The following is a 26,295-nucleotide window of genomic DNA, read 5'->3' as shown; positions in this document are numbered from 1 at the left end:
TAAAGTAGTCATTTTCTAATTAATTGATAGAAGTAAAATTCTACAACTAAGGAAAGGAGTAAGGCTAAGCCTTTTAAAAAATTATATTAGAAATAAAAAAATCCAAGAAGCAACATATTTGTAAATATGTTACAAATATTTATATGCAACATGCAAATAACACCTCGGTATCAACATATATTACTTCCGTCAGAATCCAAACTCATGCTAACTCCTTCTGAAAAGAAAAGTTAATATGAAATCATTTATGCAACTAAACTCTGCATTGTTGGTTGAGGTGAACAGACCTGTCTTCATGTGACCAATAGTACAGATAGAGTTAGTGTATATGACTTAGAAAATGGTTAAAACAGAAATGTGAAAAATGAAAGTCATATCATGAAAATGACAGTTTATAGTTTGTCTGTATATTGAAGAAAGTAGAGAACTTCACCTACTGTTTAACTGAACTAAAATATGTAGGTATTTTTTTTCTCTATTCCTATTTAAAAAAAAAATATTACTAACCTTATACCTAAGAAACTGATTTTGTAACTGAAACCAGTTAATTACATAGGCCTAAACAATGTATGGTGCTAAGAGCTACAGAAAAATATGCCATTTCATGTTGTCTATTATTAGCTAGATGAGGTAGACTATAGGGTTTCCATAGGGAATGCTCAGTCATCACTTTAAAAATTTTTCAAAGGAGTTAACAGGAGTTATCTGGGATTTCTTAGTCTGACTTGAATTGTTGTTGAAAGCTTGCACAGATTGTGAGTTTAACGTAGCTATGCTGGAAAACCCTCAGATTTGCTCATGAGCACACATAAAATTTGTCTTTTCTCTTCTAACAAACCTTTGGAGAGAAGTCTGAAACTAATAGATTATCTCTATTTGGAAAACATGATAAGTCTTCTAGGCTACACCTTACTAGAAGCAATATTCTTATGGATTTTGGAGGGTTTTTTAGAAGTATATATTTAAGTGTACTATTGCCTTTAAGATTTTGAAAATAGTCACTGCTGGTAGCTTTACATGTCTATTTCTCAGGTTTTCCAGTCAGTACTTCTCACTAAATCTTCTATCTGCAGCTGATAATCTTTCCTCCTCAGTGACTCTTTTATATTTTTCAATTTTAAAGTTTTTTGTCTTAGAAACAGTGATTCAAACAGCACTGTTTTAGCACTTCTTATCTTGGAATAGTTTTAGTTGGAAGATATTTTAGTCCAACACCTCTGCCATGGTGGGTATTTTTCATTAAATCAGGTTGCTCAAAGCCCCATTCAACCTGACTTTGAAATGCTCCAGGGATGGGGCATCCACACCTTCTCAGGGTAACCTGTACCAGTGTCTCATCACCCTCACAATAAAAAAAAAGTCTTCCTTGTATCCAGTGTAAGCACTTCATTTCTTTCCATTTAAAATTGCTCCTAGTTTTCATTATTGTTGCTCCCTACTGATCTTGGTAAAAAATCTTTCCGTCTCTCTGATAAACCCCCTTTAAGTATTGAAAGGTCACACAAAGTTGTCCCTAAAGCCTTCTCTTGCCCAGGCTGAATGAATCAATCTCTCTCATCATTTCTTCACAGGAGAGGTGTTCCAGCCCTCTGATCATTTTCATGGTCCTCATCTGGACCTGTCCTAACAGTGGTTGGAAGGTGTACTCAGGGAACTACAGACCTGTGAGCCTGACCTCAGTGTTGGGCAAGGTCATGGAGCAGATCATCCAGAGTGTCCTCACACATCATATGCAGGACAGCCAGGGGATCAGGCCAGCTGGCAGGGGTTTGTGAAAGGCAGGTTCAGCTTAACCAACCTGATCCCTTCCTAGACAGTGCCCCACCCAGCAGCTGAGTGAAAGGCTGTGGATGTTGTCTACCTGGACTTTAGTAAAGACTTTGATACTGTTTCCCGCAGCATTCTTCTGGAAAAACTCTGCTCTTGGCAGACAGGCACCCTGCTCACAGGGTAAGAGCCTGGCTGTATGCCTGGGCCCAGAGCATGGTGGTGCATGGAGTTACATCCAGCTGCTGGCCAGTGGCCAGTGGTGTTCCCCAGGGCTCAGCACTGGGGCCAGTTCTGTTTAATATCTTCATCAGTGACATGGAGGAGGGGATTGAGGGCACCCTCAGTCAGTTTGCAGGTGACACCAAGCTGGGAGAGAATGTCCATCTGCTGGAGGGCAGGAAGGCTCTGCAGAGGGATCTGGACAGGCTGGATCCATGGGCCAAGGCCAGTGGTGGGAGGTTCAACAAGGCCAGTGCTGGCTCCTGCCCTGGGGTCACAGCAACCCCAGGCAGTGCCACAGGCTGGGGCAGAGTGGCTGCAAAGCTGCCACAGGAAAAGGAGCTGGGGGGGCTGCTGACAGCAGCTGAAGATGAGCCAGCAGGGCCCAGGTGGCCAAGAAGGCCAATGGATCAGCAATGGTGTGGCCAGCAGGAGCAGGGCAGGGATTATCCTCCTGTACCCAGCATTGGGCAAGCCACACTTGAATCCTTTGTTCAGTTCTGCACCCCTCAATCCAAGAAGGACATTGAGGTGCTGAAGCGAGTCGTACCATATGCCTGAGAGTATTGATTAGATATTAGGAAAAATTTCTTCATGGAAGGGGTTGTTAAGCACTAGACCAAGTTCCCTAATGAAGTGGTGACATCACCATCTCTGGTAGTGTTCTAAAGGTGAGTGGATATGGCACTTGAGGACATGGTTTAATGATGAACATGGTGGTGGTGCTAGGTTGGTAGTTAGACTTGATGATCTTAAAGGTATTTTCAAACCTTAATGATTCTGTGATGAACTGCAGTGCTCAGTTTGGTGTCATCTATAACTTTATTGAGGGTGCACTCAATTCCACTGGGTATGTCATTGATGTAGATAGAAAATAATAGTGTTCCCAGTATGACCCTTGAAGAACACCACTCATTAATGGTTTTCACTTTCACGTTGAACCATTGGATATGGACCATTCACTCTTTGAATGTGGCCATCCAATTAAGTCCTTATCCATTTATTTCATTTATCACACCCATCTGTCTTCAGTTTAGCAGCAAGAATGTAAGACAGCTATAAAGGTAGAGAGTGTCACAAAAGAGGGCCACAAGGATGGTGAAGGGCATTGAAAGGAAGCCTTGTAAGGACAACAGCTGAGGTTGCCTGGTTGTTTAACCTGGAGAAGAAGAGGTGAGGGCAGTCATCACAGTCTACAAATTCCTCATGAGGGGAAGAGGAGGGGCAGACACCAATGTCTTCTCTGTGGTGACCAGTGACAGGACCTGAGGGAATAGCCTAAAGCTGTGTCAGAGGAGGTTTAGGTTGGATATCAGGAAAAGTTTCTTCACCCCGAGGGTGCTTGGACACTTGAACAGGCTTCCCAGGGAAATGATCGCAGCACTAAGTCTGGCAGGGATTCAAGTAGCTTCTGGACAATGTTCTCATACAAAGGGATTTTTGGGATGTCCTCTGCAGGGCCAAGAATTGGATGTGAGTGATTCTGGTGGATCCCTACCCCCTCATGATATTCTATAAATCTATGATTTTTTTGTAAGAATATTGTGAGGGTCCAACCTGCCTTAGAGACAGGTAAATGACATCTATAGTTCTCCTTTGACAATTGATGCATTCTGTCCATAGTGGAGGGCCACTGTGCCAATCAGGCACTATTTGCCCTGGTGAAGCCATTTTGGCTGTCTTTAACCAGTCTTCTGTCTTCTTAACATGTCTTCTAGGAGTCTCTGCTCTGTTATCTTACTGGGCACTGAGATGAGGCTGACTAGTCAGTAATTCTGGGTTCTTGCTTTTTGCTCCTTCTTAAAAAGGTTGAAATTGATTTTTCTCCAGTCACTGAGATCTTACTCTTGACTGCCGTGGATTTTCAGACATGATGTGACTGCTATGATTTTTTGAATATGATGAAGAATGCCTTAACAACTACATTAAGCAAATCCCTCAGGAGCCTGGGATGCATCTCCTTGGGTCCCATGGTCTTGTCTATGTTCAGGTTCTCAGACGACCTTGAACCTGATCTGCTCTTCAATTCCCCAGTTCCTGTCTTGAGGTTCAGGGACATGAGAGATGTGGGAAGAGAGATTACTAATGGACACTGAGGCAAACAAAATGCTGCATACCTCAACCTTCTCCATGTCAATTGTGACTAGTTATGTCCCTTTTCTGGGGACAGAGTGGAGGAGGGGGTTGTGTGTGTATATTTTCTTTAATTTTACATTTCTGAGAAACATGTCTATAAGAAACTATTTTTACTATTCTTTGTATCCCTTGCCAAATTCAGCTCCAACTATACCTTAGCTTTACTAATTTTCCCTCCACAACCAGACAGCACTTCTCCTTTCGTCCCAGGATACCTGTCCTTGATTCCATATCCAGTGCTTTTCCTTCTTGTGTTTCACTTTATCCAGGAGATCTTTACTGAGCCACACTGGTCTCTTGCCTTCCCTGCCTGAATGCTCACTGGTGGAAATGGAGAAATCTCGGACTCTAAGAAAAATGTCCTTAAAGATCTGACAGTTCTATTCTGCTCCTTTTTCTCTGAGTGCAGTTTTCCAGAGGGTCCCATCCACAAATTGCTAAAAGAACTAAAAGTTCAGGCTTCTAAAATTCAGAGTAGTGACTTTAGCTTTTCTTTGGCCCATAATCCTTGAGATCATGAATTCCACCAGGGCATGACCAGTTCAGCCAAGGCTGCCACTGATCCTGACCTCTCCAGTTAGCTAATCCGTGTTAGTAAACAACAGGTGCAGTAGCACTTCTCTGTCACCTGGGGTAAGAAATTATCCTTGATAAGGAGACTGCTTACATCTTGTCGAGTTGCTTTTCCAGCAGATGTCAGGGACTGTCCTGACAAGTCCCTGCAGCTGGATCAGAACCTGCCAGAGTGATGCTTCCTGCAGGTGAAGAAAGAAGGTTTTGTCAACAGAGTCCCCTCAACTGAGTGGTGGGTAATAAACACAAACCCTGAGATTTCCTGTATTGGCTAGGCTTCTGATTTTCAACCACAAGCTCTTGACCTGTTCGTCGCTGTTTTTCAAAGATGGGTTTGTGCAACCAAGTCCATGTTGAGAGGGCAAATTTTCTGCCTCCCTTTCCTTGCCTGTTCCTTCTGAACAGTTTGTAGCAGTCAATTGGAGTGCTCCAGTCATGTGATTTTGTCCCACCAAGTTTAAGCCTTTGTGATTAGATCATAGCTTTCCATTTAAACAGTCACTTCCAATTCTTCTGATTGTCACCCATGCTACATATGCTAGTGTACAGGCATTTCAGCTAGTCTATCAACTGTGTAAGCATTTTAGATGAAAAAGCTCTAGTTCTTTTGAGGCATTTCACAGGTGTTCCCCTGACAGTTTTTAATTCATCAGCAGCTCCTGACTCTTCTTTGTTAATCAAAACTCCATCCTCTTCCCACTCTAAGTCTAGTTGGTTCCGCCTTTGAAGAAAAAATACTATTCAAGGTCCTCCAGAAAGACTGCAGATATAGCACAATGCTTCACATTCCAGTCCCCCTTTCTTATAAAACTTTCTGTCTGGAGTTTCTCTCCACAGAGATTTACACTGATAACCTACAACTGCATGGATCAATTTCTCTGTAAAGTCTATTCAGTTGGGAGGGCATGCTCTTTTTCAATAGAAACGGGCTTGGATTTCTGCAAATTCTTAGTCATTCATTTCCTTCTTGGCATACTTAGGAAAAACGTTAAAGTATCCAGAACTCCTCTGGATACATCAAGAATCCCCCTCATATTTCTATTCAAGAATAAACTCCTGAAAAAAATACTTATTTTTATTGCTTTTGTTATCTAAGCTAGCTTACAAGGAACTGATAAGCTTCAAAAGACAGTAAAGGTCCATCTTTAGTGAGAATGTGCAGGTACATCTTGGGAGCAGGAGAAAAAGAGAAGCTGGTGATTAGTCATGATTTTTATGGCTTGTTTATACAGCAGAAGAAATCTTATTAAGTCTAGATAAGTACCTCATTGTAAGAAAAAGAAGCATTTTCAAGAGAGCAGTGTTCATTCAGAAATAATTATTCCTTTAGATACAGTAATTCACTTTGCTGAGATACATGGCATTTGACATTTCTTTGTTTTTGACAGGAAAAAGTGGCCCTGAATGCAAGCACTGTAGGGCTGATCCAGATAAGGAGTGCCGGTTTTGTTCGTGTTACTTGTGTGGTGGCAAACAGGATGCTCACATGCAACTCCTGTGTGATGAATGTAATATGGCTTATCATATATACTGCCTGAACCCTCCTTTAAGCAAGATACCAGAAGATGAAGACTGGTAAATATACAAGGATGATTTACTTGCCTATATTGACATTCCATACATGGTATCTTTTTGATATTTGCACCTCGTGAGAGAAAATATTGAAGATGTTTTTAAATTCTGGGTGTTTTCATCCGTCTACTTAATATAAGGCTTATGTTTTCTGTCAAGATAATTCTTTTAAATCATTCACAATGGATTAGTAGTAAGCTTTAAGACCATTATGAAATTTCAAGACTGGTAGGTTTATTTTATTCATTATGGTCATTATGATCTTCTGGGACATTACCTGATCTGATTGTATTTATCGACAGTTGTTGTTCCTCAGCCTTTTCATTTTTTAAAATCTTCACTGCTTGAGCAATTCTCTTATGCTCACGCTTCTCTGCCCCTTCATCCTCTGTCCCTGCTGCTGCCCCTGTGCTCTTCGTTGTCTCTACTACATTCATTTTTCATGCTATGGAAGGACCACCACATTGCCACTCTTCATTTCTTATGTAATTACTCTTATGTCTTTATTAGCTGTCTACAAATTACATTGTTCATATTTATCACCTGCCTATGACTTACTTGAGATGCTAATCCTTTATAAATGAGTAATAAATAGAACTTTATTCTAATAAAGTTTTCCATAGACTTCATTAAATGTCTAAGATGTCTATGAATACATGACATGGAATCTCTTTGAAACTTCTAATTCTATTTTTTTAAAAAATTTGTATAAATCTTTTGGAAGTTTTAACATTCTCTGTAAATTAATAACTCAGTCTCTTACACCTTACTGGATTCCATAATGTTTATTGGTTAGTGCCTGTGTTCTGGGCAACTATTCTCACTGGGAAGATTTTCTTACTAAAATCTAAACTAGCTAGAAGGTGCCTGAAACCTTTTCTCCAGACTGAACAGCCCCAGCTCTCTCAGTCTGTCTTCATAGCAGAGGTGCTTCAGCACTCTGATCAACGTGGTGGCCCTTCTCTGGGCTCTTGGCAACAGGTCCATATCTTTCTTGTTTTGGGTGCCCCAGAGCTGGATGCAGCACTGCAGGTGGGGTTTCACAAGGGTAGAGTAGAGGGGTGGAATCATCTCCCTTGACCTGCTGCCCACCCTGATTTGGATGCAGCCCAGGATGAGGGTTGGCTTTCTGGGCTGTGAGTGCCCATGGCTAGATCATGGCAAGCCTTTTTGATCACAAACACCTCCTCCTCTCCAGAGCTACTCATGGTCCATTCTCCAAATTATGAATTTCCAGAAGTTTAATTAATATAATTTAAATTCATTGGAAATGGCTGCCAAGCTTTTTAGCTTGTTTTTGTTTACTGTGTAACTAAGAACAGGAGCCTTAGGATTTATCTATGTAAGTAGATAGCTGCATCTGTGAATGAAGTCACAGGGTGGTAGCGGTACAATTGTGGGCCTGGCTTATGTGAGCTAGTTTTGAGATGCTTAGTATCACCAGCCCTGTACTGTCTTAATGCTTGTCAGTGCATTTGCACTGGGCAGAGCAGCATGTCCTACCAAACAAGAAGTATGTGCCCTCCCTTCTTCCTGCATACTAGCAATGGTTGTCTGATTCTTAATTTAGGAGCCATTTGCTTTAGAATTGGGAACACTTCCATTTTGTGTTTTTAGAGTGTAAAATCTGTCAAACTCTATTCAGGGGTTAAGTCTTCAGTTTGGGAAAGGGTAAGTTTATCTTGTGGAGATTAAGTCACTGTGTATGTGAAACAGTATTTAATAGTCCCTACCAGATTCAGTTTAAAAGATATTAAGGTAATATTGTTACACTATCAAGAAACGTGGAATTCACCATGTGACTTCACCTTGTTAATTTGCATTATGTCATATTTGTTCTTTTAATTAGTCTGATATGCTTTTTCTATAAGCAGTTGTAATACCTGTCGAAGTCATAGTATCATAACTTCAGCATCTTACATTACTATGTTTTAATCTACATGGCTTCATTATTTTCATGGTCCAACACCTTTATTGAGATAGTGAAATCTATTCCTATGGACCTTAATCATTAATTCTTCTATTCATATTCACATTAAAAAAAACTTAATAAATCCAAAGCAGCAGCAGCAGCAGCAGTACTGGTAGTAGTAGTAGTAGTAGTAGTTGTTTTTGTTTCCTGAATGAGGTTATCAATGTTAATGTAGATCAGGCTTCCTCTTCTAATGGTATATGGACCAAATCCAGCCTATGGGAGCCAGAAACAAGGGCATGCCTGTGTATTGTTATTCATGGACTGGGCTAAGAATGTTGTTGGAAACAGCAGAACGACCACCGTCCTCCTTTTTCTCTCTGCTGTGGTCAGTGTATACTAATATCGCTGCTTTTCTAGCAGAATGGATTTGTGTTGGTGTGAGTGAGCCCCAGCATTATATTCCAAATGGCTTTAGTATTGTGGAGTGAGTGTGTGTTTGTGTGTTTCTCTATGCATTGGTTCTGTTTGACATTCAGCAATCTGCAGTGAAATTAGTTGCACAACCAGCAAGAAATAAGAACAGACTGGGCAGGAGACAGAAACAGACCATGAGTACTGCTTAGCAGCATACTTTTATCTCAGCTATCTTCTCCTTTACATGATGTAAATGAAGGAGGACTAAATGAAGAGACAAAACAGGAGCCGTGGGCATCTCTCATATATCATGTGAGAAAAAATAGTTACATGTTTTGCGACTAGCACTCTACCTTTAAAGATACTGAAAAGCCCTTTTTAAAAAAAAGTTGACAGTATTTGTTCATGTTGAGTTCATTTTTTAAGCTGTAGGCTTCAGCTGCTTAAGACTGGTATATGCTTGCTAGCTTGAAACATTCAGTCAAAATAAACAAATAGACACTATTTTGGCTACCAGAAATGTATTGCCATTATTATGAAGTTAATTGAGAATTTACTAAAACCTTTTTTTAGGTATTGTCCTTCCTGCAAAAATGATTCTAATGAAGTTGTAAAGGCTGGAGAAAAGCTCAAACAGAGTAAAAAGAAAGCAAAGATGCCATCTGCCAGTACTGAAAGCCAGAGAGACTGGGGAAAGGTAGAGTGTGTTTTAGAAATAGCTGTTACTCTGATTGTTCATGTATGTGCTACATCTATAATTCTGCTTACATATGCACTACACAAAATTCAGTACTGGGTTGCACAAACAAGACAATGTTTAATCCTGCCTGCTGTCTACTGGTAGTTAAAGCAGTGGAAGGATTATTAAGGTGACTAGAGTTAAAAACAAAAACAAAAAAAAGAAAATCCCCAACTCCCTTCACAAACCCATAACCACATATTACTTAATTTAACATTCCCTTTAACAATTGTTAACATATTTTGAAATATGTGTTTGTTATAATAGACGGATTTCATGATCTCTGCATTGAATTTACAAATATTCTTCAATATGGCAATTCATTTGTCTGATTACTTTTGTCTGATGTATTTTTAGGGCATGGCTTGTGTTGGTCGCACTAAGGAATGCACTATTGTTCCTTCAAATCATTATGGGCCTATACCTGGTGTTCCTGTTGGGACAACCTGGAAATTCAGAGTTCAGGTATGTTGTTTCAGTATTAGCTGCAATTGAAGGAAGTAGGAATAATAATGAATGGGTTGGGCACTAAAATAAATTTCCATTGAAAACTGTGATTTTCACCAGGAGCAAGTAACGCAAATACATGATGATTCCAATATTGGAAGTGATCCCGATAGTAGTGAAGGTTGAACTATATTGATTTTACCATACAACTTTTTACTAATTATGATAAACATATTTCACATGTTAAAATTTTAAGTCAGATATTTAGTGAATAGAGTTAAGTATTTTCTGAAGAGTTTTCTTCACATGAACTGATTATCCCATAAATGGGGTGTAGACTGCAGATTTTGAAAACATTATGTGTTAGCACTGTGCATTGACTATAGGAGTTTTTGGTCATATGTAATAGATGTCCAAATCTGCTTTTGGGCTGATGAGTAGCTTAAGCCTGTGTAAGCCTGTAGTGCTACTGAAATTCACTGTATATTCAGCTTTTGGTGTTTTTTTGAACTATCTCATTTTCTATTTCAAATATTCCTGGGGCTCTGTGGTAAACTAGGTTGATAAAAAAACTGGCAGAAAAATAATCCTATCTGGAGTAGATTGGGAGCTAATTTTCCCAGTCCATTTCACATTTTTGTTATGTAAGCACAGTGCCAATATTCAACAAGGCAGGAAAAAACAAAGCAGGGAGGATGGGACAGCTGCATTTTGTGCCAGTTCTGGTGGGGTTTTTTTGGTTTTATAGTTTCTGTCAAGCTACAAACTTCCTCCCTATTGTTCCAGCCTGATCCAACTGAAATGGTTTTTGAGTTATCTTTCATTTTTTTATTGTTGTTTCTAGTCACGAAAATACATACTTCTTTGTTTTCTAGATCAGTTAGTTCTCTGTCTCTTGCATGTGTAAATGATTGGAACGGAATGTTTTCTGTCATATTTGGAAGAATAAAACCAGGGAGTTTTAAACCACTTGAAGAGGGGCAAGCCAAAAATCAAGCGCCTCTTCTGATTTCTTTTATGAAATTTTCATTAGTTGCGTTTTTTTGTGGGTGCCAGATTATGTAAAGTCTAATACATAAGTGAGCTTTCTAAAATCACTTGGGCAAACTCAATGTTTCAAAATTAAATTTTATTTTCATTGCTTCAATAGTAATTAGAATTACTAGTTTACCTTTTTGTTAGGAATTCTATTGGTAAGAAAAAAGCTAATGCTTTTCAAGTATTTCTAGTGCTGGTACGAAAAACCAACAGAATTAGAGTGCTGCTTTCATCAGAAAATCCATCAAAAATATTTCTTCTATATATAGTATATATACTATATATATGTGTACATATATATATGTATGTATATATATGTATATATATGGACTAAATATAAACCAACAATTACCGTTTGTGCATAATTAATTTCTTTGGGTGTAAATTAAACACCTTGTCATTTAAAAAAAACCCAAAAATTCTTTCTATGTAGAAAGTTAAATTACGCTTTTGTTTCTTATATGAAGCCTACTTCATACATATAAGGTTTTTTTATGACGAAATGAGGTTGTCTCAACAAATCTATGAGAATTTAGAGACTGTTTGAGAATTTAAAGGCTTCTTTATTTCTGATTTGCGTAGTTTTTTTTATGACACAAACTCTCTTTTCCCTAGAAGGAAATTGACTAAACATTACTTCTGGAAAGAGCATTGGAAGAGCATCTTTGGCATGAATTATTTATCAGTGTTCATCTTTGGGGTGAATCACCTACCTAAATTTAATTATGAAACCTGAAAATGAAAAGAAGGGAGGGAGGAATGAATTAAAGAATATTTGATACAACAGGAAAGAGGAACGCAATAGTGGGGCCTTTTTATTCAGCATACTCATAAATGGTCTGGAAAAATTGGCAAATAGCTGAAAAAGTTAAGTGAGAGTGCTAAGTTGTTGTGGATAGCAAACATGGAGCTGGGAAGATTTCTAAGTGTGTAATTTGTGATTGGCTTTCAGCTACTTATACTTCTTGTTATTTAGCAGAGATACTCTAATAGCTAATTTTGAAAAGTATGTCATTTTAATAGTGATCAGAAAAATTAATCAAATACTAAATTATCATGAAATGAAGGGTCAGGAAAATAAAATACATTATTATGAACAGCAACTAGGAATTATTGTGCAAGGAAGTATTATTGTGTCCTTGCACGGTTTTCATACTGTGCACAGCTCTAATCTGATGCTAAAAAGTCCACTTTTGACTAGCTGGATCTTTGATGTATTGTGTTATGAAATTTCAAGACTATAGCAAAAGAATATAGACTCCCATAAAAGTTGCTTAGAACTGTAGGTTGGGAAAAGGAGATCAGGAGTGCAAGAAGCCAAAGGAGAGAAACAGGCAAAATCAAGGTCTGGAAGAAGATATGAAGGTAGAAAGAAGTAGTATAATTGGTTTTATGCTGGCAGCCTTCATTCTACCAACACTATTTTGATCATAACATACTGAGAAAATGCGTAATTCAATATATAGTCTCATTTTATTTGTAAAGTTTGTTTGTGGGGATTTTCTACTAATCAGTAGTTTGAAACCTTTATTAAATAAATTTTTATGGGAGGGATGCTCCAGCAGACTAATGATGTTGCCAGATTATGCTACAGCTCCAGTTTTCAGATTAGATCTGCAGGTCAGACTGCAGATTATTTGAACTTTTATTACCAGAGAGTTATTCTGGTTGGAGAACTAGTCTATGATCCATATGGTGGTGTTGCAATGGCTTCTTCTGTTTTCTCGGGCAGTCTGATAATATTCCTCTCCACTGGTTACATTAACAGTGTGTTACCTTACAAGTCCCTGACAAAATTATCTTTACACTGGGATCTTCCTAGGTTAAAAATTGTAAAATGCTACTAAACTGGTATATCTCCTTCTCCTTTGAATTGTTTTAAATGACTGTGCAAGTGGAATATAGCAGTGAGTACCGTCTTATGTACTGCTTATGGAAAAACTCTTGGAGATTTTCCCCAAAGAAGAAAGAGTCCATTACATCTTCCAGTGTCACCACTGTCCTACCTTGTCTGCTGGTTTTCTGGGTGTTCTTACTTTTAGCTTTTCTTCCTGAAGAAACAGTGGAATTCACACCTTTAATCGCAGTCTTGCATTAACTGTTGACACAGAAATCTCTGTACAATATTTTGAGCAATTAACAATTGATGGTTAAAAGTGGTTGTAGGTGACTGGGTCTTTAAAAAAAATTGCTATAATCTGGCTTTTTTCTGTTTCCAGGTGAGCGAAGCAGGTGTTCACAGACCTCATGTTGGTGGAATCCATGGACGCAGTAATGATGGAGCTTATTCACTCGTACTAGCTGGGGGATTTGAAGATGAAGTGGTATGTCATTCATGCAAGCAATGGTCTTGCTGTTCTAATGCATCAAATGTATCAGTGTCTGTAAATATAGAGTTGTATTTGGTGTTTCATCTAAAACTAATGTTTAGGCAGATAAGACTGTGGAAAAATAATATCTACTACTAATAAATTAGGTAGTTCTTAGTATTTTGGAGAGAAAAATCTTACCAAATCTTAAAGAATGCTTATGCTCAGATCTACATTAAAATAAAATATCAGTTACCACTGGATTTGACATTGTTTAGGATAGTTACATTTCAGTACACTTTTGAAGTCTGGATTGAGTGTAATATAAAATCTGGTAGTGCAATTGTGGGCAAATAATATGTTTTATGTTCTGCTTTTGTCACAATTTAATTACATTCCAAACAGTATTTCTATTTATGTGATAAATTTAATTTAATGACGCAAGAATAAAAGATCTATGTTACTTGATACTATGAAGTTCTGAAGTTTCTTTGTTCCTGCTAATGAGCACTTTCAGAACTTCTAAGCTTCCTCAGATTCTTTCTCGGAATCTTGTACTATGATCCCTAAAGGTGCTGGGAAAAAATTCACCTTTGGCGTTAACATTTAAGCAGAGCAACAAAAGCAGTTATGCTGCTAAACAAAAGAGTAACTGCTTTCAATTTTCATCTTGTGGTGCTGTCCAGCATTTATTTATGAAGACATTACAGTTTTCTTCAATTAAATAATGCTTACACAAGGTACATCCTTTCCTGCAGTTCCAGTCCATCAGGTGGAATTTTGAATCATGGATCAGGTGAAGGATAATGCAGTAAGCAACCTGTTTTCTTAAAATGCCTGTAGCTGTCAACCACAAGGAAAAGGACACTGAAGGAAAAAAAAACATATGAATGAAATAGCATCAGAATGTAGTATATTCTTTGCCAACAGCATCTACCAGGTGCTGCTGCTGCTGCTGCAGAGTATTGCCTCTGAAGGAATGTGTGTCTCTGTTTGAACAAGTGGCATTAGGAGGTACTTGATCTTTGGATATGGTGTCCTTAGTGTCTATCCCAGCCCAGGCTCTCAGACACTAAGAACACTGTTTCACAGTAGCTGTATCTGCTATGCTGGGATGCTGTAGACTCCTCTTCTTATTTTGTTTGGTGATACTGATGTCCCCTTATTTCTGAGGTGGTAATCATTTAATTAAAAATATTTTGTAAATTTAATTGGATCCTTTGCATGCCTTTTCAGTTCACCTAAGTAATGTTGTGACTATGTGGTTTTGTAGTCACCTAAGCACTGTCATAGCCTGAAAGACATAAATACTTTTGAAAAGGCATAGTAGCAAGAGAAATGTTGCAGAAAACACCCTAAAAACTTACATAAATGTCAGGTTTTTCTGTTTTCTAAAATAATAATACAAGGGGGTTTTTTTCCCAGTTACATTATTGAGGTTAGTTTTTCTTCTCTTCTTTCATGTGCCAGGTTTGTCTTCCAATTACTTCCATTTTTCCCTGTTTTTTTGAAAAAGGTTGAGATTAAACTCCTGTAAGAAAATGCACAGAAAAATTGAGTCCTGTACTTATAAGTATCCTTAGTACAGTATCTAATTAATTTGAGATGTGAAATTTGAGATTTATTTATTTGAAATAAAATATACACATAAAAACTTCTTCTCACATCTATTCATTTTATTGTATGAGTACCAAAAAAGAGAGGTGACTCTTAATTGAATTTCAGTGGTGCAACAAAGATGCTTGTGTGCAAGCTTTTGTGAAATTGAGAAATAAATTCATTTTGAAGGAGTGTTATACTGTTCATAAACTTTATGTATATTTCGGCACACTGATAACGTGTGCCATCTTAATTGCTGTAAATCAACAAAGCCCCACTGGGGTGCAGTAATTCCAAATATACATTGCAGGAAACTGAGTTAATTGTCCAGCTTTCAGATCATGACATTTTTATGCCATGCCTGTAGAAACTTATAATCCTAGACACCCCGAATTTTCTCCAGTTTTACTGAAGTTCAGATGTTCTGGATTTATTGGAGTGTTCATTAATAACAAATTTTATCAGTTCTGTCAGATCTACTGTCAAGTCTGAGAACAGGTAGAGTCATACCTTGTAAAATGAGCATTGGGTGAAATTGTTTTGTACATGATGCTTTATCTTCATTTCTAATTACATGCACATGAAATTTTTGCACATTAATCTCTCTCCTGAAAATGGATCAATTTGAATTCTAGTGACAAGTTACATGCCTTACTTATAGTTAGCTTTTATTCTGAGTATGTTAATATTGCTAATTTCTTCGACAGCATTCCTTTGAGAGTAACCATAATAGGAGCATTACCTGAAGAAATTGAGAAGTCCTTCAGGAATTTATATTCTAAGAACAGATTAATATTGACACACTAGATACTGGACATTAGCACTGATTGTGCAATCACAGGGTTCATGATCAGCATATTCTGATTTGTCTGTTCATCAGATCAAGCAACTGAAGAAGTTAAACTTTTGTGTTGAAAACCTGCCCTCTTATTTTTTGTCATTATTTTTATGCATCAAGTTGAAACTGCTGTTTATTGTCAAAAGTCTCAAGATTCATGTTTCTGCTGGGTTGAGGTAGTAAAGATGGTAAATTAATTGTGTGGTGTGCTCTAGTTTAATCCAAACAAAAATTGTTTCTTCTGTAAGTGTTGTTTTGCATAGGATCATATGGGAAATCTCTGAACTGAGATTCTGAATCTCTTGGAGAATAATATCTGGTGTTAGCAGTCGCATCTTCTTGTAAAAGATTCTGAGACTAAAAAAGAAAATTACTGTAATGACTCAAAAGGGACCCCAGGCAATATATTCATTGTTTACGTTTGTTGATATTTTATACCAAACCCATTCATTGCCTGGAATGTAGCATTCATAAACCACTTAATGAAATTAATGTCTAATATGAAATGCACATCTTTTAGATTTTAAATGTGTTGCTTTAACTAGAATTATAGTAGGCTAATTAAATTAGTCATACAGATTGCAGGATTTTTTTCCCCTCAAAAACCAGATGAATTTTGGATCTCCAGCTGATAGCCAAAGATAACCTGTCTCTAAAATGCTGATAATGCTGTCTCTAAAAGCTGTTATATCTCCCAAGTAAACTCCCTCTACAGGAAAGTGTCTTTGACCTGAAAAGACTCTCTGTCTTTGGTGAACCTTGGTCCAAGTCAGAACGGATTTTTAGTGGAACAAAAGATAATGAATGCACCCTGGGTAGTCTGAATGGTTTACATATTAAGGTTCAGTTTAAAAGCCTGGTAATCCACCATTTTTGGACATTGCATGGAAAGGAGTAAGAAAACCTCAGAAAGGAATTCACACACAGTAGTTAACTAGGACTTTGATCTTTTAAAATGTCACCCTACTTCCATCACCAGTTAGCCACCTTCTGCTGTTTCCTGCTTTGAAGCTGTCTTTCTTACTGTTCAGACATGTAGATTAGTGAACAGAAAAATGATGAAAAGTTTTCTTTGTGGTGGAATGTGCTGTGCAACTGACAGGTTCTTGCTATCACAGGCAGTTGTGGGGAAGACTCAGCAAGAGCAATTATGTATTCAGGCTCTGCACTTAGTGCAAGGGATTCTTACTGAATTTGTACTTTAGCCCTTCCTTTTCAATTGGCACCTTTTACTGAAGTGTTAAACATAAAATTATAAAAAATAAATCACAAAATGGGCAGAGAGACCAATTCGATCAGCACTTTATGAATATAGAGTTAAATGGAGATGAACAATGACATGAATCAGTTTCAGATATCCCTACTACTGGGGAAAGAAAATGCTTTCAGATGTAATTGCTTGATAGTTAATAATTGACTTGGATTTAAAAACTTCATTTAAAAAGGCTTAGTGCACTTATATTTTACTTTATCATATAATCAAACTCACCTTTTATTCATTACATTTGACTGAGATCAAACTGATTAGGGATTTATGAATTGATGATATTTGGGAATTTCTTTTACCAAGAAAGCCAATAAACATTTTTTTGTTGTCCAAACTGAAGGTTGGAACTCATCTAGAAAATCTGATTATGTTTTTAATAGCCTATTACTGATAAATAAAATTTTTGCATTATCTGCTGGAACCAAACTTTGAAATCTGAGTGTAAAAGCAGGTATGTTAATGGAGAGAGAAAATAATTGAGAGCTCTCTTGAGATAGTTGATATTCTAGTAACTTGAAGTAGCTAATGTCTCTGTCAGCTGGTGCATAAAAGTGATCCATTGAAATAATGTGGTCAGATGATTCAGTGGAATTCAAAATCTTACTTTCTTCATTCTACATTATTTCTTTATTAGACTTACAGCTGATTATATAACAATGTTTAATAGTGGAGTATGATTTAATACAGCAGACTGACTGCTTGTACTGGCTGTCTGAGGCTGACTGGCTTGTAGTACTAGAACTTCAAGCTTGTCTTCCACTCACTTGCCTCAGGTAGGAGATGCTGGGTCAGTGTAACTGAGTTCATTTGCTCTATAATATGATCAAACTTTACAAACAGGAGGGTTAAGAAATAACTTTATGGACACAACATAAGAAAAAGGGACATGCAGATGGTATTAAGAGAAGACAAAGTAACAAAGTACTTACTAGCTGTTGGAAGACAGTTTTGGTGCAAGGAAGTGGAATAAGCTGTGGAAAGCAGAAGAGAAGTGGCAGAATTATGCATTTTAAGGTAAGAAAATTGGGAGAATGTAGGAAGAACAGAAGGGAAAAGATAAGATTGTTTTGATGTGCTTTTTGACAGCTATTTTGTTTGTTCAATAAGAACATACATACATCAATAACTCCTTTTGCGATATGTTTTCTTTAACCGTTGAACCATTGTTGTCAGTTCTGCTTTCTGATCTTCTTCAGACAAAAATAGCTTTACCAATCTCTTACTGGCTCTCAGTTAAAAGTTGTTGTAGGTGGTTGGGAGATCCTGTGTTATCTATAGATAGAACTCAAAGCTGTGAGAAACTGTTTTGATGAGTCATTACTCTCTCATAGTCCCAAATAATAAGCTCTGAATATTCCTGTTATACTTCACTTTAAAACACCATAAGCCCAATTAAAGTAGATACTGTAGGTGTCCCAGTATGTCTCTGGAGTACCAGTGTCCCTATTTCACTCCTGCTTGTCATAGGCACATTCATATCCACATTTATTCCACGCTTTAGACGCTGCGTCTGTGCATCACTTACTTTTGCCATTTTCGATTTTCATTCTCTACAAGCACTTATGAGTTCTTCTGAGCTTTCTTCTCCTGTTTGAGAGCTACTGTTATATCAGAGGTTCAAATGTCCTCCAATTTCTCTTCATCCAGCCCAGACCAGTGGCTAGATCTCTGACATTTTCCTTTAATTCTAAAAACTTTGTTCCCTGAAATCCCTTTTTTTTCCCCTAATATATCTGATATGAAAAAAGGAGTGTCGTTTATCTAGAAAATAAAGCAGCAGTGAGTCTTCCTTACATTGGAGGATGTTGAAAGATCCTTGTACCTTGGCCTGTAACATTTATGCTACAAAATTGTTCCTTTTATCCTCCATTTTCCTTCCTTTGGATTTCTACTTGTTGGTTTATGCACAGAGCACATGGATAATTAAAGAGAAGCAAATGTAACCCATGAAGTGGGACATGCTCAGGAGGTGAGCATGTATGCACAGACCTTCTATCCATAGTATCTCTTCAAGCACAATGTTTTCAGTTTGCCTGTGGTTAGACTACCACCAGAGAGCTGCTTAGTCTGTGTTTGAGTATGCTGCAAGTTTTTTGGGTTTAGGCCATTTACATTTAATCAATTTTCCACAGAAGTGGGTGCAAGTGGGAATACTGTTGCATTTCTGCAGTGTCTCTTGAAGTTTTTTTGGCTTAAGTCTATAGCAATTTGTCCTTGATTTATGTTTTTCTGTTGCACCAAAAAATATGTCTATTCCATACTTTCTTCTCATGAAGATTTATCAACAACCTGGTAGTTGATAAACAAAAGTTTGTCAGGAACCTGTACTGTATTGTAAATAATTTTCCCCATCTTGCTTTCACATGAAGTGTTTCTGTCTTTCATATATTTTTCACATTCTTATATGTATATTATATCAGTATTTATCTCAAAATTATATTTTAAGAAGAAGGAAAAGAAATCACCTTCTGGTTTCAGTTTAGTTCTGCTTGTATATCAAAAACTGCCTTTAACAGTCATGAAGATGTCACATCTTCATGATAATGCCACATCATGAAGATGTTAATGTTTCTTTCATTGTTACAAAACCCAGACCATGCTGGATTCATGACATTCCAAAATATGTTTTTCCAGTTTTCTGAACTTGTCGCAGGTTTCTTGTTCATTGTTAAAATGCAATTTGCTTGAATAATTGTGATACAATCTTGTGATGTTTTATTTTATACAATTTATTTTACATCTTTTCCTAGTAAATGGTTCTTGTCTGGTTGCTCTTTTAAAGTTGTTTCATATACTGTCCTTAATAGAACTACATTCTATTTTTGTTGGCTTTTTAGAGATTTATTTAGTAGACTAAGTAGCCTGTTTTAAGAAAGCATATACCAGAATTTATACATGTCTTGCTAGGTTTTGAGTATACTTTTTAACTGTGTAGCACTTGTATTTTATTATGTAGAGATGACTGCAGCTGAATTTCTGCTGAGTTTTCCCTACACAAAATAAATTGAACCTTATTTCTATAATTTATCTATGGCCTTGTTCAACCAGTGTTTCTCTTTCTAACCATCTCTTTTTCTGCTGTTGTCAGTCATGAAATATGTGTAACAGTCTTGCACTGGATCCTAAATAATGTCAGACTTTTAATAGTGGTAAGAAATTGACTGAATTTTATTTCTGCATAGGTGTTCAGAATTTTGCTGTAAAAATCCATTTAAACGTTTTTTTATTAAATTGCTATATGCTTTATACCAAATATCCATCTCCAAAAAAATAACATATTAACTATATATGTAGTCTGTATATTTATATATTTCTGGAAATACATTCATTTCCCAGGAGTAATATGAAATTCTGTGACAAACTTTGTACAGAAAATAGAAGTACAGAATACTCTCTTTTCCTGAGAGTATTTCAATTTTGGCAGTTTTCACAGCTCATGGTGAAAGATTTTATCAACCTTCATTCAATTTCATGAAAATTCTGCATCGGAACTATAGTGCAGAATTATTTTAGCTTACAAAATATGAATCTAAATTATTTTGAACTCTTACTGAGTCAGAAGAGCTGGGATTGCTATTTCATTAAAGCACCTGCTTTGTTCATAAGGCAGTACTCTGTGTACTTACTAGCACTGAGCTCCTTGCACAAGCTGAAGTTACTGCCATGATCCATCCAAGGTAATTATTCTGTATTTTACAAACATGATTCTCTTGTAAACACAATGAAAGCTCAAGAGCAAGTAGCTACTTGCTAGAGTATGTTCCTCAGATTTTTTTCCTCAAAATAGCATTTTAAAAAATGCCAAAATACCATTTTTAATGCAGGCATTTTCTTTAGTGAGAATTTTTTGGTGAAGAGGTTACATCTAGACTACATCAAGTAGCTTTGTGCTGGTGCAGCTGCTGTAGGATGGCAATAATGAAATTGAAAACACGTCTTTCATGCCCTGGATTGCAGCTTTTCTCTGAGTAAATAGAACAAATGAAGTTGCCTTTTTTTTTTTTTTTTTTTTTTCTTTTAATTGAGTTACTTTACTTTAGACCCTTAAACCAAAGGATAATCTTCTTGCACAGGATCGAGGAGATGAGTTCACTTACACTGGGAGTGGAGGTAGAGATCTTTCTGGCAATAAAAGAATTGGAGAACATTCATTTGATCAGACATTAACACACATGAATAGGTAAGTTTTGAAAATAAAATTTAAAGATATTTCAATACAAAGAGTTGGGTTGTAGGGCTTTAATTTAAAACTAACATTTTGCTGTATTTTTTCTCTTCTGTACATGCTGTTTTCATAAACAGCAATGCCTGTTGCTTCTAAGTGTTTTATCAAGCATTATGATCTGTTGCTTTAAAGGAACACTCATCTCACAGTGATTTCACACAGTGAAATACTTTGCTGTATTGTTGTTGCAGCTTGCAGTCGTGCCTCTGGTTGAAACAGAGAGGACTCTGTTTTAATTAAATGAGAAGTTTGTCAAAACTCTTGACCAGAAGTTTTCTAATTCTGGGTGTTTCTTTTTTTAAGTTTCTTCTCTCATGGGTAAATCAGTTATAAATTTAAGGAGGAAGAAAGCGTGTTCCTTTTCCCACGATAAAAGAAATATTTTCTATTCTGCTAGCCCTTTCTTTCATCATATTTTTCTATGAAAAACAAGGAATTAGGGTGCAGCTTTATCAAAATAGGTACTTGAAAGAGAACATATATCCAGAGGGAGAATTAGACATCTGCCGAAGTGTTTTTCCGTCCTTCAAAAGCTGGCCTGAACAAAGAGTACGCCATCCTTTTCTGTTTCTAAGAGCATAATCTGTTACACAACTGACCTCTGAACACCTGTGAGATGCTGAAAGTCACTGAGAACTTTCATTTGCCAGGTCTACATTTAGGTATGTTCTGCTGCTCTCAGACAGGCTGGAGAGGGATGTTTTCAAGCTGTCTAGAGGAAAAAGAGGAAAAGCCTGACTTGGCTGCTGAGAAAGGGAGGGGGAAGGGACACGTGATGTGAAAATTAACAAGATCAAGGAGGGAAGAAATATGGAAGTAGGTTTAAGCAATAGCTTTACAAGCATATTTAGTGAATAGAACAAAGTTGTTTTGGGACACAGAATTAAAGCTGGACCCTTTAATGTCAGTGTCTCCCTCCTCTTAGCAAATGAGAAATCCACAGGCAAAACTACTTAGCTGTGAAGGCATTAGCGCACAAAGAGTTACAATGTGCTGCTCTCATTTACTGAGCTTGATACAAGTTTCAAGCACTTTGATACAGAAGATTATGATGATTCCAGGTAGATGAATCTGTATTGGTTTTGCTTGTCCATATAGTTTTACAAGTTTTTTTTAATATGGAGAAAATTTTTAATGTCGGCATAGTGTGCCTATCTCTTACTGTTCTCTACAATGTGGGCACTATACTTGTACCATGTCTGTTTATACCCCATATTATTTCTTCTGTTTTGAGATCCATCATTTGTGTTGTGGCTGATTCTGAAGGGTTTTCAATCCTTTCAAGTCAGGCTGTGGTAGTAGAAATACTGTTTCTTATAGCAACTTGGTCATACTCTCTTGCTCCAGGTTTCTAGAAGAGGGTCTCTATGGGTAAATCATCTCTCTGGGTAAATTAAAGCTTTTAATTAAAGCTAATTAAACCTTTAATTAGCTACTATGATTCTTAGTTCTTCTCTGAGGTATTTTATGTATCATGTGAGAGAGGTATGGTATTTTGAGCTTTTTTGAATGGTTATTATGTACTTTTTTCTCTATATGTTTTTCATTGTATTCATTACTTTTGTGTGCACAGTTAAAAAGCCTTAAAGGCTATTGATGGGGGATAGCAGCACAGAAAGTTTGCCTTTTATTATAATTTTAATTTCTTCTATTTAGGAAGGGATTAATTTTAAAAATTAATAATATTAAGTCTAAAAGGATTGGTTTGTTTTCTAGCAATTTCACATGAGTTTTCATCTGGAACCCAGACAACATGTTTAGTGTTCCCATCTTTTTTTCTTACCATGCATTTCAGTGTGGTCTCATTGTTTCCATCAATTCTGCTGAAAAAACATACTGAAAGGTCTATGCTGCTTGATAAAGCAAAATTAGACAAGGGAAACTCACATGACATAATTATGTTAACTCTCAAAACTCTGCTTGTTGAAGCAATCTAGTTCATGAGGAATTTAAATTTCTTTCTAGGGCATTGGCCCTTAACTGTGATGCCCCATTGGATGATAAAAATGGAGCAGAGTCAAAGAATTGGAGAGCTGGTAAACCAGTTAGGGTAGTGCGCAGCTCAAAAGGACGGCGGATCAGCAAATATGCTCCAGAGGAAGGCAACAGATATGATGGCATTTACAAGGTATTCTGGTCTCTACAACATAAAATTTCTTGTAATCTGTTTTAAAAAGGCTCATATGTGTTAGTCTGCAAATTCTTCATTATTACTTGAAAGAAATAGTTCCTGTTTTCTTTAGTAGAGCTTTTTTACTTGAGTTTGTTCTGCAAAGTGAACCAAAATGAAATTATTCAGAGCAGTGATAATAGAACATAATCTGTAATAGGATACATAAGATTGAATGTGTAAGTTGCTTTGCGTGTGCTTATTGAGTTAAATACATCCCTGAAGTCTGATTATTTCATTATTTCTTCCGTCTTTCCAGCTGTATCCCAGCCTTTTGTTTGTTTGAAGGCTTCTTAGTTTCTGAAACAAAGGAGTGTGCCTTTTAAGACCACTGTATTTATAAAAAATACAAAAATTTCACAGCTGAGGGAAGAACTTCTGTATATAATAATAATGTATAAATCAGTCTTGTCATTTCTTGAACAATTAAAGTATGATGATGTGCATGTGTTTGACTCATGATAAAATAATGGCAGTAATTTTGTATTGTTCTTTAGGTGGTGAAATACTGGCCAGAAATTGGAAAATGTGGATTTTTAGTTTGGCGCTATCTTCTGAGGAGAGATGATATTGAGCCTGCACCTTGGACTTCAGAAGGAATGGAGCGGTCAAAAAAGCTCGGTCTAAGTGTACAGGTTGGCATCAAGACTTGAACAGTTGTTTTTATTGTTAGTTCTAGTAAACAAAATCCTGAGAAAGAAAACAGTTAAAATAAAGCTCCCTTTTTTTCCTTGTACTTCACTGTGGCAGCTTTTGATACTAAAAACCATTATTATAAGCAAATTGAAAGAATACTGTAATAGTGATACAGCAGATGGAACTGCAAATGAAGCTTTCTGCCCTAGTAGAAATTGGTTTGTCTATATGAATCAGAAAATCAGAATTTGGAGCAAATTCTACAGGTGACTAGCGTCTGCCTGAGAAACCGAAAAAACCAGTGCATTTTTACGTATTTTTCTCTTCATGTGACTGAGTATTTTGTATAAACAGTGTATTTTAGGCAGTGATATAGGCTGATCCATGAAAATTTTGGCATTGCAGAATCCATGAAAGATGGAAAGAAGGAAAGAATTAATATCTATTCTTGGTAATGCAATGGTATATTCCATTTTACAGCATACCATCATCTCCCCAATTTATATAGTTTGTAAACACACAGGTACAGAAATACTGTTTAATACACCTGAGTGTGGATTAAGTTCTTTGACTTGACTGTGCTTTCTTAAAAATAGGCACTAATTTAAATGTTTTCTCTATCATATAGGATTTAAACATTATTTTGTAATTATTTTACCATGTAGTCACAGGGATCTAAAATATTTTAGAAGTTACTCCTTTTGGTATTTGGTTATTCCTGTATGTCAGTGATTCTTGCTTTAAATCTGTGCTTTTTAATTTTAGTATCCAGAAGGTTATTTGGAAGCCATGGCTAGTAAGGAGAAGAAAGATAAGGTTAAAAAGCAAACTGTGAAACAAGAACCAACCAGCCAAAGTAATGGAAACCAGAAGAGGACAATTGATGATGGTATTTATTTTTTACTCTTTTAGCATTCATCATCAAAGTCTGTCATGTTACAATTGCCATGAACTAAGTAATGAAATCATTGTGGAAGTGTGAAGCTGTTTGTGGTGGCACACACGGAAATAACTTTCTAAAGAGAAGTTGCTAGCAGTTTCCTCCGTGTCTGACAAAAAAGCCCAATCAGTAGTTAGCTTTGAAAATTAACAACCTGTTGAACTACTAAGAAAACTGTACACGCCTTTGTGAGGACACTTGTTATAACAAGACGAAAAAGCCCAGGAGGGTCTCTTTCCCTTCCGGCCGGCAAACAAACAACAGAGACGGGGGCCGGGCTGGCTCCTGCCCGGGGAGCCCAGGGCCCCAGCGCCGCCGGGCGCGGGGAGGGAGGCCGCGGGCCCGAGGCCGGGCCGGGCCGCGGCTGCTGGCTTCTTGCCGCTGCTAAACCCTGCCCCCGCCGCTAGCCGGGCCCAGCCAGGGGGGCTGGCTTTGCCCGGATTCCACCAGCATAAAAGTTCGTCCACAACCACCAGGCCTGGGCGGCAGGGGAAGGCCATCGGCTCCCAGGAGTGCTGCTGTGGAGTTCTAGCCCGGCTGCTGAGAGCCTAGCAGCTCCCTTCCAAGGCGCCGAAGAAATCCTCTACCACAAACAAGGCCAGAGCCGCCCAGCAGAAATCACATAACCATGTGCGCATAACCGGTTACTATCTTGCCAACCTGAGCAAGATACTAACCGGTTTTAGTACACAACATGAAACATGAAAGTCACAAAAAAGAAGTCAAGTCCCAGATGGGAGGGATTTAAAGAGATGCCTTAATTCGAGGCTAAAATCCTCTTATAAGGCTATGAAGAAGATATAATGGATACATCAGACTCTTTTTTCTCCTGTAACCCATTAAAAATATGAGGAGATGAACCGTTCAAATTGTAGGTATCTAACAGAAGCCTCCATGCTAAAGTAAGCAGATGTTGAAATAGCTGTAGTCCCATGAGAAGTTTGAACAAAAAGAAAGAGTGATAATGACCCTATGCTTCCAGGGAGAGAAGAAGACCTGTGTTCTCAGAAATGAAGATAATTTCAAAGACAGATAAAGAAAACCATTGTTCTTAATCAGTTCATCTTTAAAATAATACCCCATAAATTAACATGGCCCATAAACGCAGTTTTGGGAAAAGCTGTAAAAATGGAAGGGACTTCATGATTACAGATTTTCCAGGCAACTGCTATTCGTAAAAATTAAAAGCTACAAAAGAACAGTATTCTTATAAAGAAGTCTCCATAAATTAACAAGAAGAGCATCAAGTAGACTAAAAAAGACTATTCTAGAAGTAATAAACTGGCTGGATTCTTTCTGTATGTTGTGAGTAGGAAAAAAAGTTGTAGGGAGAGGAGAAGTGTTCTAAAGGTTTTATTCTAATTCTTATTATTCTTTCGTTTAGTTACTGTTAATAAACTTTTCTTCATACCCTTTTCAAGCTTTGAGCCTAATTTGCCTTTCTCCTAATCCTGTCTCACAGCAAGAAATAAATAAGTATATTCTAGT

At 37.2% G+C, this 26,295-nt stretch overlaps 1 protein-coding gene across 3 annotated transcripts in view; it reads left to right on the top strand.

The window, feature by feature from the left end:
- UHRF2 (ubiquitin like with PHD and ring finger domains 2) overlaps positions 1-26,295 on the top strand; it is an 81,852-nt gene that overhangs the window by 51,491 nt on the left and 4,066 nt on the right. For all 3 annotated transcript variants that reach the window (XM_039729622.1, XM_039729621.1, XM_039729623.1), the window contains exons 6-13: positions 6,087-6,273; positions 9,173-9,296; positions 9,696-9,803; positions 13,043-13,147; positions 20,910-21,016; positions 23,027-23,189; positions 23,729-23,866; positions 24,633-24,756. In XM_039729622.1, the coding sequence (XP_039585556.1) occupies positions 6,087-6,273; positions 9,173-9,296; positions 9,696-9,803; positions 13,043-13,147; positions 20,910-21,016; positions 23,027-23,189; positions 23,729-23,866; positions 24,633-24,756 (1,056 nt within the window). The remainder of the gene's footprint in view (positions 1-6,086; positions 6,274-9,172; positions 9,297-9,695; positions 9,804-13,042; positions 13,148-20,909; positions 21,017-23,026; positions 23,190-23,728; positions 23,867-24,632; positions 24,757-26,295) is intronic.

This window comes from Passer montanus, unplaced genomic scaffold (assembly GCF_014805655.1).
Source record: "Passer montanus isolate IOZ18808 unplaced genomic scaffold, ASM1480565v1 scaffold7, whole genome shotgun sequence".
NCBI lineage: Eukaryota > Metazoa > Chordata > Aves > Passeriformes > Passeridae > Passer > Passer montanus.
The sequence above is the reverse complement of the archived record's forward strand: the minus strand, read 5'-3'. Positions and strand labels throughout refer to the sequence as shown.